At 43.7% G+C, this 15244-nt stretch overlaps 2 protein-coding genes across 7 annotated transcripts in view; one reads left to right on the top strand and one right to left on the bottom strand.

Moving 5' to 3' along the window:
- Window positions 1-11007, bottom strand: part of Ubn1 (ubinuclein 1) — a 26630-nt gene extending 15623 nt beyond the window's left edge. For 2 of the 3 annotated variants that reach the window (XM_005391266.2, XM_005391265.2), the window contains exons 1-7: window positions 10918-11007; window positions 7615-7902; window positions 5278-5364; window positions 4571-4666; window positions 4096-4230; window positions 3348-3451; window positions 2212-2650 (exon numbers count right to left, since the gene is read on the bottom strand). In XM_005391266.2, coding sequence (XP_005391323.1) covers window positions 2212-2650; window positions 3348-3451; window positions 4096-4230; window positions 4571-4666; window positions 5278-5364; window positions 7615-7863 — 1110 coding nt within the window. In that variant the 5' untranslated portion in view covers window positions 7864-7902; window positions 10918-11007. Of the gene's footprint in view, window positions 1-2211; window positions 2651-3347; window positions 3452-4095; window positions 4231-4570; window positions 4667-5277; window positions 5365-6930; window positions 7059-7614; window positions 7903-10917 lie in introns of those variants that run through there. The other variant, XM_005391267.1, reaches the window with a different exon arrangement.
- Window positions 11008-11652: 645 nt separating this feature from the next.
- Glyr1 (glyoxylate reductase 1 homolog (Arabidopsis)) overlaps window positions 11653-15244 on the top strand; it is a 39286-nt gene continuing 35694 nt past the window's right edge. For all 4 annotated transcript variants that reach the window (XM_005391261.2, XM_005391262.2, XM_005391263.2 and 1 more), the window contains exons 1-3: window positions 11653-11893; window positions 12903-12939; window positions 14053-14132. In XM_005391261.2, coding sequence (XP_005391318.1) covers window positions 11751-11893; window positions 12903-12939; window positions 14053-14132 — 260 coding nt within the window. In that variant the 5' untranslated portion in view covers window positions 11653-11750. The remainder of the gene's footprint in view (window positions 11894-12902; window positions 12940-14052; window positions 14133-15244) is intronic.

A 15244-nucleotide genomic window follows, 5' to 3' on the forward strand; every position in this document is an offset into this window, starting at 1 on the left:
GTAGCTCAATAGCACAAAAAAAAAAAAAAAAAGGCGATAAGAGGGATAAAAAGGAGTGAAAAATAAATTGAGAAACACATAATACTGCTAGTTATATAGCTATTTACATGAAGCTTAATTCAAATCTTAAAAATGTCCATTTCAAGACCTACGATCTCTCCTTAGTAAGGACCCAAATGTCCACATATGACATAGTAATTTTTATGTACAAATGCCTTCTCTCCCTGGGAAGACTACCTTTCTCAGCATATTCTCAATAGGGCCTGGAGGTCCAGAGCACTTGTGCGCACATGTGAGAGGCTCCAGGTTTCCCAGGCATATGGCCCTGGTTGAAATGGAGCACATGGGGATACCTTTGCAGTGGCATTAAGTCACTTTTCAAAATAAGCCTTCTTAATGCAACCACTAAAAATAATGAGGGCTTTATAATAAATTTATTAAGTGAAATAATCAGGAAACAATTATTCACAACTATAATCACAACTGCACAAAAAATGTACACAGAGGGAGAAAGGAATATGCAAATTGGAAGTGTTTTTAGACTAGCCGGGTAATGGATAACCCCCACATACTTTTCACCCCATTTTCCAAAACTTCTCAGTGCTATTATAGAGTGGAACCAGGTGAAGTCTAAAGTACCAACTTCACATTTGAGCACTGTATTTTCAAACCAGAACATCAACAACCTTTCCAGTCACCACCTCCCCATCAGGACCCAGGCCCACTGTATCTACAGAATCTAGAACCCTGTGTATCATGCCCAAGAACAATCACTCAGGAAGGACACCTTCCCAAAGGTGTTCGTCCAAGGAGGTTTCTTACATCATAGCCCAACACTGTTTCATTTCCACGAAATGTGTTTGCATTTTTCCCAAGAAAGTGAGACAAAAAGTTACTACACTAATATACAACCTATGGTGGAATGAAAATACTCAAGAATTCTGTTTTGGTTTTTCTGAAAAACAACTGGCTTCTGTCACACAGTCCTTACTCAGCTTAGTTAACAAGCCTTTAGAAACTACAAACAATTTGATTACAAACCAGAGAACTAAGAACAAGGAGTATTTAAAAAAAAAAAAAAAAAAAATGAACTCTGAGAGCAAATACAGAACAATGTGCTCAAACATGCCAAGTTTGAGATTCGACTCCTTCCACTTCAATTTCATGTAAGACACACTCTAAATTTCTGGTAAGGCACAATTCATTTAAATCATTACATTCAGGTAGAACATATGTCCAACACTGCACAGAAGCTAACAAAGATGAACTAGAGATTTGAGTAAGATGCTTTTTTGCTTCATATACCGTGTCAAATATCTTCTGGAAGTGAAAAACTCATTTTTAGCAGTGGTTGACATTTCACCTTGCCCTGAAACAAGAGATGTTACACATAACAGCGATTCTGAGATGCTATGAGAATCACTGGTTCAAAACTTACAGCTATAGATATAAATGCCACTGGAGCTATAGTGTAAATCATGATGCCTAATGCAAAGTGTTATTTCAACTAAAAGGTAATGTCATCATAACTAGCAATTCATGCTTGGTTCACGGTAGTATTACTGAATTGACAGTTCTCAGCACTTAGGGATCAATTCTAAATCACTAGAGGAAAACAGCAAGCTGGCCTATGCTAAATGTTGTTGCTGCTAATGTTTACAAGGCATGGACAGCACTGACACTAAGCTCCTTCCGTGTTTATCACCATGTAAGCATTCCTGTGATCACTACCAGGGATGATAAACAATACAAAGTTGCAACCAAAACCCAGTGGCAACTATGTATTTACAGTATTCTGGGTGTAACTTGTATGTTTACAAACTTCGGTGAGTTTTCAAAACCTTTACCAGACTACTCAGAATATGAATCCCTGCCTTAGCTGCCTGCTGCCAACATCAGTGTTAGTCTATTGCACAAAAGGAAGAATGTGTGGGAAAGAAACTGACGGGCAGAAAATAGAAAGAAAACTCTCAAGAGGAAAGTAAAATTTCTAGAAACAAAGGAAACAAGAAAGGCCTGAAGATGAAGCCTGAGGGGCAAAGTTCACACTGTTTCCTCACTTAGGACAAGAACAGAGCTCAGAAAAAGTTCACACTTTCACTGCCAACTCTCTAAGGATGTCTCTGGGCATCAAGCTTTATGTAGTGCAGAACCAATGCCAATCTGCCCAAACCACTTCCAGGAAAGCCTGGACACAATGTGTCACCATACCTGAGCCAATTCCTTAACGCGCTTCTCCAGGGGCACTGGCAGGCCTTCAGGGAGGGAAGAGGGCTGCCTGAATTCCTGGTCCAATCCCACCCCGAGGGAATCACTTCCATCATCCATATCTCGGAAGGGGCTTCCTTCTGGAGACTCACTAAGCAGCTGCTCCAGGTCCAAATCAGTCAGGGAGTCCATGGCAGTGGCTGCCTGGAGCAAGTCGTTGTCAGATGTAGAGCCGAAGAGTGAAAGCAAGGGGTCAGAAGGGCCCTCCAATTCCCGCAGACCTGGAGCTTCCACTGATGAGACTGTTACAGGCTTATGCTCCTCCTCCCTCTTTTTCTGTGCCTCTTTCTCCTTCTGAAATTTCTTTAGCATCTCTTTAACGCTCAAAGCCCCAGAGTATTTCTTCTTCTTCTTCTCCTTACTGGCATTGAGGGCAGTAAAGCTGTAAGTAAGATGGAAAGTGGTTACTCAGGCTGTAAGAACCCTCCACAGGGAAATTCAAGAGGCCTTCACCCCTGTTCCCAGGGCAATGATCTCCAGGAGAACCTCAGTCACAGTCCACCCTGTTATTATTCCTCCCTCCTCTTGGCATACGGAGCTCCTTCTTGCTGGACCAAAGCAGGAGAGTGAATATAGGTTAGCAACAATGTCATGTAATGCTAAATATCCGCTGGGTTTTTAAGAACCACTGCCAGGCTGAAATAAAAGGTTGCAGAAAAAGGGGAGGGGCAAGAAAAGTATTTAAAGGGAGAGAACAGGAGCAGCAGAGAACAGCAGCAACTTGAAGGCAGCTGGGATGAGACTAAGTGAGAAGAAAGCATGACTGCAGAAGACAAAGGAAAACAGCAGACAGAAGAATTGGGACAGAGGAGTGCCCAAGAGAACAAGGAACATCAGCAATCACACAGTGACAGAAATAGCTGCCAACATTGACAGTGGAACAGAGGAACTCTGACTATCTGACACACAGAGATGAGAGTGGCTGACTATGCCCAGAACAGCCCTACAGGAGGCAAGAGGAAAAGCAGAGGGCCAGGCCCTACTGCCTCTTCTGAAGCTGTGGGGGAGGGTCAGTCAGCTCCTGGGTGTCCTGCCCTCACGGGTCAGACTTATCCTAGCAAAAAGCTGCTGCCTCTCACCCGGCTTTGGAAAACTTGGACTTTTTCGATTTCTTCTCCTTGTCATAAGTGTCATCTTTTTTCTTCTTCTTTATCTTCTCACCACCTTCCTTCAACTTCCGCTTCTGAGAATTAAAGACAAGGCACAGTTACACGGCTCCCTGACTCAGGGAGCAAGTGCACTACTGGGCACTGGCCTTGCTCCGCCCGGGGCACATCCTGAGCCCATCTTACTTCCTTCAGGAAGCTCTCAGAGCAGTAACTAGACCACAAACCTACAGCATTCCCACCAACTACTGGGAACACCCAGGGTGGACACAACAGTGGCCACTCTGAGGCCTGAAATCTTGCTCGTTTGGACGTACAGACCCTACCTTATTTTAAATAACAGGCAGTGGTAGACAGATCCTAAAGTACCCTCAATCTAAGGCTGACTTGTTTACAGCAGGTGACATCCCTGGGAAATGAAGTCCTCTATACATCCACTAAAGACAGCCAGCAAGGGTAATGCACACTGCCTCACTCCACACCCTCATCCCCACCCCAAGACCATCTCATGAAACTGAACCTGCTGGGGCATCAAGTGACATAGACACGATGACTGAGGGCTGGCCAGAGCCCCCACATTCAAATCACCTTGGCACAGCTCAACCTTTTCCACCAGCCTCTGAGCATCCTAAGCCACTGCACATCCTGAAGAGTCACCTACTTATCTCACAGGGTCATATCAAAAGATATCTCTGAAATGCAAAAACAAGCATGTTCTAACCTTTGGAGATTTTTTCTTCTTTTCTTTAATGAAGTCATCTTCAGATTCTGATGCTTGTCTAAACTGTAGGGTTCCCGAGTTAATGTAAAATCCTCCATATTTTGTAGTCAGAGAAGCAGGAACAAGCTCATCATACTGAAGAGGGAAAACATACTGTCAGCTTCAAATTCTGGTTCTATGGTCCAAAGGTGCAAAGTGGGTCTTAAGAGATGGAATTACATTTCTTTTTCCCACTTCAGACAGCATAAGAAGATATCCTTTCCGCCAATCACAACTATGTGAACTACCATGTATTGAGACAGAGTGGTCATCATTTCCAGATGAGGGAACCACAGCCTGGGTCCAGGAAGCCACCTTCTCTCACAACAGTACTGCTGAAAATGCATGCTGCTCTGCCCACACCCCATATCTTGGCCACTATTTGTAGGACCCAAGATGTGATCATTCCGAGATTGCACTTTCACCAGCTACTCACCGCCTCAGAGTTGTCGATGAAGGAATCCGTCTCATCATAACCATACCCCATGTCAATCAAGTCCTGAATTCGATCTTTTCTACGTTTCTTTCCACCCTAAAATTTAAAAGATCACATGCTTTTTGGTAAGTACACAGAATTAAATTTTGCCTTAAACTTCACTAGCTAGTGATAAAGACTGTAAAGTACTGCAACAGTTACACACCCGAAAACCTCTTTCCCTGAAGACCTTTGAAAAGGGCAAATTTGTATCTGCATAAAATTGTTTAAGACAGAAGTATGAACTAAATAAATGGCCTTTTTCTTTTGAGACAGGGTCTCGCTATGCAGTTCAGGCTGGCCTTGAACTTGCTTATGTAGCCCAGGCTGGCCTCAAACTCAAGCAGCCTCCCAAGTGCTGGGATACAGGTGTGCACCACCATGCCTGGCAACAAATGGCTTCTTAAACTTCATACCAAAATACTTTCTCCAAGGCAGGATAAAAGGCCTTCTTATTCATTCACCTGTTTAGCTCACACACTAGTTGACTGGGTAACTTCTGCACATTAATGCATTTGTTTAATAACTACATTCTGTTTTCTCTGAGCTCTCCACTTATTTCCAGATCAGTGTAGATTACATGATAATTCACTAAAGGAACATGCAAATGTCTGGAAACCTCTCCCACCAAATGAGCTTCTTTTGTTGCCCAAGAGAAAAAAACTTACATATTTTTCTTCAAATTTCCGTGCAAGGGCCTCCACTTTATGCCGTTCCTTTTCTTCATCATTAAAAGGATCTAAGAGATCTTTCTTCTGTAAAAAGACCATTCCACAAAAAATTGTCATAGCTCTAGCCAAAGAACCTTTACTGACTACCTAACACCCATAAACTGTATAATAAAACTACTTTTAAAAAAAAGACAAAGTAGAATACTCATACATGCGACCATCTCATCAGTATTTATGTCAATTGTTTCAAAAGTAAAACTTCCATTCATATAATTCAACAAAACTTGATTAAATGCCTAAAATCACCTATCTGAGAACTAGACTATGGGACTTTAAATACAGATTAGAAATGCTCAGTCTTTAATGAAGTATTTATAGTTGATTTCCTTTGTAACCCTAGAATTTATTTTACGTGTTTGAAAAAGTTCTGAGGGGCCCATAGGCTTCATCAGACTTCTAAAATAATCAATGGCTAGAAAAGATTAAGAACCCACTGAATACAGGGTAAGTTCTAGAGAGCTGCTCTACTCTGCTTCAAGTAGTCTGAATGGCACTCGTGTCAGTGCTACCAAAGTGAAACTCAGGTTCACCACATTCCCTAACCTTAGAAATCTATCTTCAAGGGTCCATCCTCTCATCTTGTCGCCCAATTTCAATAATCAGCCCAAAGACTTTCACAAAGACTTTCAAAGTTTATTTTTGTTCTGTAAGCTTACTCTTACATTTTCTCATCAAGTAAATTTTCCAGAGTTGGCCCTTAAGATTCTTCAGCAAAGAATCTTAATTTTTTTTTTTTTTTTTTTTTTTTGGTTTTTCTCCGGTACCGGGAACCGAACTCACAACCTTGCGCTTGCCAGGCAGGCGCTTTTTACCGCTGAGCTAAATCCCCAGCCCCAATTTTTTTTTTTTAAATGAGGCAGGATTTCACTACAAAGTTCAGGCTGGCCTTGAACTCACAGCAACCCTCCTGTCTCAGCCTCCCAAGTGCTGGGACTACAAGTGTGTGATGCCATGCCCAGCTAAGAATCTTAATTTTTATAAAAGATTCCTGCACCAAATATGCTTAAGACTTCAGAATAGACCAAAAACAGTAGACTAGATGCTGTTTGGAAGCAAAATTCTCTTATTCCATCCCCCTTCCATCTCTACTTACTGAGAGACCCATTTACAAGCATTAGTTATTAAATGATTTATAGCATGTATGCACAATAGGATATTGTAGAACACACTATAAAATGTGGTATACAAATGGGTGGTCTTTAAAACGTGTTTATCTGTACTTTCTAATTTTCCCCCAATGATCATATATAACTTGAGTGGTTAAAATAATTTTAAGAAATTCTACTAATTTTGAGCATAACTAGATTCAACATATATTCCTTTATACCTTATAAACAGTAATCTTCCAATAACTTGCTAGGGATGTAGCTCAATAGTGGAGCACTTGCCTAGCATGCATGAGGCCCTGGTACTTTCCCCAGTACAGGAGGAAAAAAAAAAAAGTAACAATAATGACTATTTTTCTTAACTATATGAAGGTCCAGCTCTGTCTGAACAGAGCATCCTCAACTATAAGCTCGCCTCTGCCCAAGCATTCTGGTCTGTATTTGTAGCTGACTTAAACAATAATCACATTGTAACTTCTGTTACCTGCACTGGTACAATTCTCCTAAAACATCTACAAGATTGCAAGTTCCTTTGAGGCTAGGAGACCATCTTCCCCTCTTCACATAGTCCACGGTGTCTAGCACAGTGCCTCACATTGTAAGGAATATATGCTAAATGAATCAATGCACAAATATATCACATTATATTATTCATTCATTTTCTCCTTGCCCCTCCCCCTCTTTCTTCCCCACCAACCCCCTCCATTCTGGGGATTGAAGCCAGGGCCTCCCACATGCTACACAAGAGCTGAGTCTAGTACTGAGTTATACCCACAGTCTAGATTATATTATCTTAACATGGTAGAGTATACCTACAATGATTCAGGGTCTTGCTATGTAGCCCTTGAACTTGCAGCAATTCTCCTGCCTCAGCCTCCCAAGTGTGGGATTACAGGTATTTATCACCACACCTGGCTCAATATTAATTAGTCTTGGATGAGCTACACATTTTTCTCTAGCATAAGTCAAAATAATCATTTTATAAAGAATTCTCTCCCTTTGTGCCCAGTGGCAAGACCAGCTAACCACATGCTTGCTTTGGATGAGTTACATGATCTTACAGCAGCCTAAGCCTCTCTAGTCTCACTTCCTTACTATAAAAGCCCATGTGTACATGCTGACACCTACATGGCAAGTTTCAGGGCAACTTGGGTATACTGGAGTGTACCTTGTCTCCAGGCTGAAGGCCTTTCACCTTCCCTCGTATATTCTTCACCAACTCTGGGTAGAAGAACTCTGGGCAGCGTTTGTGATCTGGTTCAAAGAGGGTAAGAGTAATCCGAACAGCGGCTGCAGCTGGCTCACAGTCCTGATGCTGCTCTGCTCCCCCAACCTCCTCTTTCCGAGACTTCTTCAAAAGTGCAGGATTCAGAGAACCTGGGAGAGAGGTGAACTGGACCCTGTGGGGCTCCGACATGGCTACCAACAAGTCTTAGCAGGTGTCACTGCATGGCTTCTGTTAACATTGAAAAGAAGGGCCAAGTCAAACCAAGATGATAAAAACATTTTCCTATTCTATCATACAGATTTAATTTTGGGAGAAGGGTGCTGACGCTAGAACCCACAGCCTCGCACATGCTAAGCAAGTACGGTTCCAGTGAACTATATCCCCAGCCCATAGATTTAAATTAATTTCACTGTTGATAAGACTCCACTATTAAATCTATTCTTATTACCATTTATTGTTTTTTTACTTAATAGTCATTCTAAATATATATTTTTCTTAACTATGTGAAAATTGCCCTGTACCCCATGGTTTAAGTCAAAAAAGGACTGCAACTAGGCTCTTCTCCCATACGACTCCTCCCATTTCTTTATGCCTAGAATGCCCTTCTCAATCAGATTTAAATAAGAAATCACCTACAAGGTATTTATAGATTTTTGTTTTTACATTTAACACTTTAATTCAATTTGAGCTTACTATGCTACAAGATATGAGGGCAGGTTCTAACTTGGGTTTCTCTCCAACACCAATCACTAGCCTTCCTTTCCCTGCTGATACAGCATGTATCAAACTAATGTCTAGATATGTGAAGTCTATTTCTGAAAACCATCTGTTACATTATTCTAGTACCTAGAGATTCCTCAATCAGTGCTGCAGTTTTGAAAAGTTCTATAGGATCTTTTAGTATTTTAAACTGAAAGTTCATCTTCATTATTTCTCCTTTTAAAAATAGTATTTGGCTTTCCCAGTTTATTTCAGATCCATTACCAAATCAATTTAGCAAGTTTCCCCAAAAATCTCAACCACATTTTGAAAGTGAATCACAAATATGAATTCAAGAAGATGTGTATAATGTAAATACCATATATGTACAGATGTTAGTACATATCCGATATTCAGTCTTTTCCTTATAACCATAAAACTGTAATCTAAGATCTGATGAGTAAAAAATATAAAAATGAAATTAAAGTCATTTTTATCAGGCAGTAAACAGATTAGCAGCAAAACATGCCGGCTAGTATAAAGACCACTTACCAACTGCACTAAGACGTTGAGAGTCCCCTAAAACAAACCTCCAATGCACTCAGGACATTTGTGATGCATTGGGTTGTGAAAATAGTAAATCCCACCTGAAATGTGAAGGCTTATAGGTCCCACTCTGAGGGAGCAGGCACAGTATCTAAAAAGGGAAATCCACAAGTTGTTCAATAGGATAAAGGAAGGCAGTCTTGGAAATAGCAACTACAGCCAAATGGCCCTGTGCTGCCAGTAATTTAAAAATATAACCTATCTCAGTCCCAAGTTTTAGAGACTGTAACTTTAACCCACCTACCAGGTAAAGGTCCTACTCTTAGTTATGAAAACCTGAGATGTACAAAAATTGAACCAGAAGACAAAGTAACCCAAACTACAATATACTAACACTTAGGAGTCAGATTTGAAGATATTTTATAGCCATCACAAGATACTATTTGTTCTAAGTCATTTGAAACATTTAAGAGAATCAGATACATTAAAGTATGACATACTAGGCATACAATTTTAATCTGAAATCTTTAAGAAAACATACTTAAATTCTAAAATATTTACGTGTTTAAAAGAACCTGACTTACATTTACATGTTTATTAGATTTAGGAGAGTGTAAGTTGTTTTTTTGTTTTTTTTTTTTTTGTCTTTTTGAGACAGTGACTCGCTATGCAGTTCAAGCCCGCCTTGAGTTCACTTTGTAGCCTAGGCTGCTCTCCAACTTGCAAAGACCCTCCTGTCTCAGCTTCATGAGTGCTGGGATTACAGGTGTATGCCACCATGCCCAGCTTGAATTTAAATTCTTAAAATTTTTTTACTATTTTTCATGAAGTTTGAAGCATTAGAGAAAAAAAACCATAAACATTAAATGCAGTTTAAAACCCTTAAGGGAATTTGATCAACCTAGTGAAGTCAATTGTTTAAAGGAATTTAATCTGTTCAAGTGGTGCCTTAATCGAACCTGTCAAAGATCAAGCACTTCTGTTTTTACATAAACATTCTGAGATTTGTAAATAAAACATTTATGAGTACAATTTAAAAGTCTTAAAAATAGCTAAATTTTTAAGTACTCAACTTTAATGAATTGAGTATGTTTAGTATTCTGCGCACAAAAATATCCCTCTTAAAAAACCTCAACTGGTTAGGCAAAAATTGCTAGTCTCCTTTGCATCTCTTGTTATTCCCAAGAATTGTGTATACTTTTGTGTTTTTAAATATTGTATAACCTTTCTAACCACACTATTTTCAAGCTGATTACTGGTGAAAGAAAAACTAACATGCATGCTAATTTTGTAATTAGCCCATTTACTGAATGATTTGTTTTCTCTTATGTTTTAATAAGTCTTCCAATCAACAAAAGTAAGAATTATCGTTTTCTGAAAAATAATACTGGTTCTTGTTTCATTCATGTCTTATTACATTGGCTAGAACTTCCAGGTCATTAGACAATATATCCTTTGCCGTGTTCCCGACTTTAAAGGGAATGCCTCTAGGTAAAGTGTAAATATTTGGATTCCTACTTTTCATCAAGTCATTACAATATCCTTTAATTCCTCAAAAATTAAGAATTTCTAAATTAAGAACGTGTTTGAGTTTTACAATTATTTCCCCTAATTTCCCCAACTTTAAATATACTACTCAATTAGTTTGTGTTTAAAAGAACATGCACACTGTAAACGCTAGGTCCTGCACGTAATTCAAGGGAAACTGATCTCACCAAAAGCCCCTCCCCTTACAACCACCTTGTCAAGCAGGTGACTTAAGAATCTAGTTTGAGGGCAGCCCTCGATTCGGACTTCCCGGAGTCTGTGACTGGGGGTGGATCTTTAGGAAAGTGTCGAGCTTCCGCCTGGTCACACAAGTTTGAGCAGGCGTCCTTCTCCATGGCAGCTAACAGCTCCCGCTACACTGACATCTGTCTTCCTGCTGTCACAACTTCTCGGAAAGTGTCAGACCACAGCAAAGCTAACGCAGGAACCCAGCCGGACAACGACACGCACCTTTGTCCCCAGCGCCCACGCGGGCCGCAGATGTCCCCCCGCGACGGTCCTCATGCCGGCCCGGACTTTGGGCTGCCGCGCGGCTAGCGGCCGGCTCCCAAGCCCTGCGCGCGGGCGGCCGCCCGGCCCGTGCTCCGGCCCATGGCCGTGTCCCCGCCCCGGGGACTCGTCAGCCGCGCCGCGCGCCCGCCCAGAAGGAAGCGGACAAATGCCAACTCCACGTCCAACAAGCAACTCGGCCAGCGAGCGCCCCGGCCCCAGTGTGCGCGCCGCCCCGAGAGGTGGCCGTCGAGAGGGCGCTCCAAGGAAGCCAGCGGCGGGCGCGAGCGAGCGCGGCGTCCCAGCCCTGGGGCGCGGGCAGCGGGGATCCGGGGTCTTCCGGGCTGCGGCTGAGCGGGTCTCGCCGGGCGCGGGGCAGCAGGATCGCAAGGAGGCTGGTTTCAGGCCGCGCCGAGGTCCGTCAGGGGAGCGCCCGCACGCAGCGACGAGACCCGCCGGTGCCTCAGGCTCGGGAACGGCCCCGGGCCCTCGCCCAACTAACGGAAGCGACGAAGGGGAAGGGAACTGAGTCCAGCGTCCGGGGGCGGGGCGGGCGGCGAAGCCAGCTCTCTTCTGCTCTGGGCCGGCCGCACCGTCGCCGCCGCCGCCGCCGCCGCCGCCGCCGCCGCAGCCTCAGACCCTAGACGCTTCGTTGTCACGAGCCGGAGGGAGGGGGAACGAGCCAGGAGTCTCGGAGCTCCGGCGCGCGGAGACCGCGGCGCCCGAGTCACGTGCTGCCGCGCCAGCAAATGAACACCCGCGGGCGCGCTGACGTCTGAGCAGCGGCAAGGCTGATGACAGCCGGGCCCCGTCACGTGGACGGGCCCACTCCAATGGGCGGCACCCGAGCGACGCGAAGTTCCCGGCGGCCTGTGCGGCGGCGGTGGTTGGGTGGTAAGATGGCGGCTGTGAGTCTGCGGCTCGGCGACTTGGTGTGGTGAGTGTAAGCGGCCCGGGCCAAGCGAGATGCGCAACGGATCTGTGCCCCAGGGCGCGGGTTTCGCGGCCAGCCTCAGAGCTGCCTTTCTGTGCGCTCCAGGCCGTGGAAAGGGGAAGACGAAGTGTCGGCGCTACAAGCGGCGCTGGGCGGAAGGGGCAGTCCGGCCCCGGGGGACTGAGGCCGAGGGTGGCCGTGGCAGACCCGGCTGTGATCCCCGAGGCCGCCTCGGGAGGGCTGCGTTGGGGGCCCGGACTCCAGCGGTCACCGCGGAGGGAGCCTCTGGCGCCGTCCGGCTCTGGAAGACCCCGAGTCCCTCGGGTCTCGCTGGGACTCTCGGGAAACCAGGAGAACTGGGGAACCCGCGGGGCCATCGCGCCGGGGCAGGTCCCTAAACACCCGCGTTGCGATGACACCGACCAGTGCGGGCAGCTCGGCCGGGGGTGTCGAAACCAGATTGTTGGCACTGCCTGGTGAGGAAACGGAGGGGGGACTTCTCCTTTACAACCAATGGCTTGGCAGTGACCAGTGCCGCCTTGGGGTGCGTCTCTTGGTCTGCTCCTGTGTCCCTGACAACCGCCAGAACCGAGACTGACAGTCGTCGCCTTTCTTGAACTGCGTAGTTTGTCTCTTGACCGCGAGGAAGGCTTCCATTAGCACTTGTCAAAGCTGGGCTGATCTTAGGGGAAGTCTGTGTTTACAGAGGGAATTCTCCCACCCAGTCACTGGGAGGCTCCAGGCAAATGACTCTTGACGGTCTTGTTGTTCTGTATTACATGTCAGCAGAAGAATGCACAGACCTCAACGCACGCACTATGAATTTTGCATTCCATGTCTGAGGGTCCCGGCTCCAGCTGTGGAAGCCAGATTAAGAACTCTAGTTTGCCAGCTTTTGTTCTGATCCTCGATGGTGCCCGAAGAGGTTTAGGAGTATAAATTGCTTACTGAGTGGGTTGAAGGAGATGGACTGGCTTTTCCAGGACGAGTTCTGACTCTGTGTTTTCTCTAGGGGGAAACTCGGCAGGTATCCTCCTTGGCCTGGAAAGGTGAGTGTCTTGCTACTAAAGGAGGCCTGTCAGAAGTTGGGTTTGAGGAAGTGGGAAATGGAAGACCCCTGTTTCTAGCACTTAAACTGGGCACATTTAGACAACTCTGGAGTTTTGGGGAGTTGTTATTTGTTTTGTAGTATCAGTTACTTTAGAAGTAGAAACCAGATCATTTAATCTGAAGTAATCACTTATTTCTTGAATCAGAGACAGTTTGTGAAATTTTTAACTGTAGAACTCAAGCCTAATTTGAATTCAGTTTTATGCTTAAATCTAATGAAAGAAGAAAATTAATTCTCCAAGAGGAGAAAAGTCTAAATGTAGGTTAGTGAAAAGCCAAAGTATTTTTGTCCCAACTAAGTTTAAATCTTCCCCTGTTGCCATATGTGCTGCTCCAGAGCATTTTTGCAGACGTTGGCATTCCAGATTTTGCATCAGGTGATCCATCCTAACTCTCCAAATGTTGTTTTTATATTCTTGCTAGGAATCTAGAAAATGTCTTTAGACTCTGCAGTGTGATGTTTTCTGTGCCTCAGTTGTCCTTTATTTTCACTATTTCTTGTTTTGTCTCTTCCCATACCAGAAGTATTTTGAAGAATGTCCTCTACATGTCTTCACTGATGACATTCACACTGGAGGAAAATGTTGATTTTAGTTTTAACTACTTGTATAAGAGAAGCCCTACAAGCAGGACATGATGGCGCATGCCTGTAATCCCAGCACTGAGGCGAGAGGATCGTTGCAAGTTCGAGACCAGCCTGGGCTACAAAGTGAGCTCAAGGCCAGCCTGAACTGCATAGTGACACCCTGTCTCAAAAAGACAAAAAAAAAAAAAGGAGCCATACAGTAAAAGGAATATTGTATCCACTGAAGATTGCTACATGTTAGCTCAGGGAACTTGTAGAATGCTTGCACATTTTACACATCTCAAGAAAAGTGCCAGGTCAGATATTAGGTCTTTGTTGGTTCCTTTCCTTTCCTTGTCTTTTCTTTTCTTTCTTTTTTTTCTTTCTTTCTTTCTTTCATTTTTACCAACTTAAAGCTGTGGAAAAGTACTTTTCTAATTGGCTGCTGTGTTGTCATCAAACCTTTGTTTCACCTTTTATCCTTTAGATTGTGAATCCACCCAAGGACTTGAAGAAACCACGTGGAAAGAAATGCTTCTTTGTGAAGTTTTTTGGAACAGAAGATCAGTGAGTAGTGTTCACCAAGAATTTACTTTGCCTTTCAGCATCTACCTGAGTCCTAGCCCCTCTGAAAATATTCAAAGGATTCTTATTCTTAGTTCAGGCTTCTTGTAGTGTGTAAGTATGCTACATCATTCTGGTTTTGTACCTACATTTAAATATACTATGCTCATCTCATAGAAGTTGTGGTGGGGCTAATAACAGTGTCAGTGTCAGGTAAGAACTAGGGTTCATCATATGATAGTCACATAAAAATTGTTCCTCACATCTTTCTTTACTGACACTTTCAGCAGTTCTTTTATCAGCAGTTCTTTTATTTATTTATTTTTTTGACCTATTGAATGATCATTAATTATTCTTAATGGTTGTTATAGGAAACACATAATAATAAACATGCATCCATTTACAAAATAGGATAGGAACAATACAAACATTACAGAGTTATGGATAGATTAGTAGGAAAATATCAATGGCTGCTGTAATACATGGTGGTATTTTCAAAGTGGTTTCTCAGGAAGACAGAGATACGCAAGAAGGATCTAACAAGTAGTTACAGCCTAATGGTTGTCAAAAATAGCATATTACGTCCTCACCAGTGACTCCCGTCACTGAGGTGTGACGGCTGGAAGGAAGGCCAGGATTGAAAAGAAGGACCAAGAGACTTGCACTTGTGTCTAGCAACAGGCTGTTTTCTTGTTCCTCCATAGTCATGATTACCCAGGGCTCCCCCATGGAGATGACTTTCTGGCCAGAGGGAAAAGGCAGAGTCCTCTCATTCCTGTTGGACTAACTGGTAGGATGAGTCTGAGCTCTGGGGCCTCTGCTTCAGAGGGCAGACCGATCTACAGTGGTCACCTTTCAGCAGTTCTTTTATAAGGGCCATGTTTGGGCCAGGGATATAGCTCAGCGGCACCGCGCCTGGCTGGCAAGCACAAGGTCCTGAGTTCAGTTCCCGGTACCAGAAAACAAATGGTGTAAGAGCTGTGTTTGCTTCCCTTTCAATAGTTATATACTATTATTGTTCATTCATGAGATCTCCAGTGAAAACAATCCCCTTAAAAAAAAAGGCAGGGGGCTTGGGGATATAGCTCAGTGGCATAAGCGCCTGCCTGGCAAGC

Source organism: Chinchilla lanigera, unplaced genomic scaffold, assembly GCF_000276665.1.
Source record: "Chinchilla lanigera isolate Chin_1 unplaced genomic scaffold, ChiLan1.0 scaffold00041, whole genome shotgun sequence".
In the NCBI taxonomy this organism is placed as follows: Eukaryota; Metazoa; Chordata; class Mammalia; order Rodentia; family Chinchillidae; genus Chinchilla; species Chinchilla lanigera.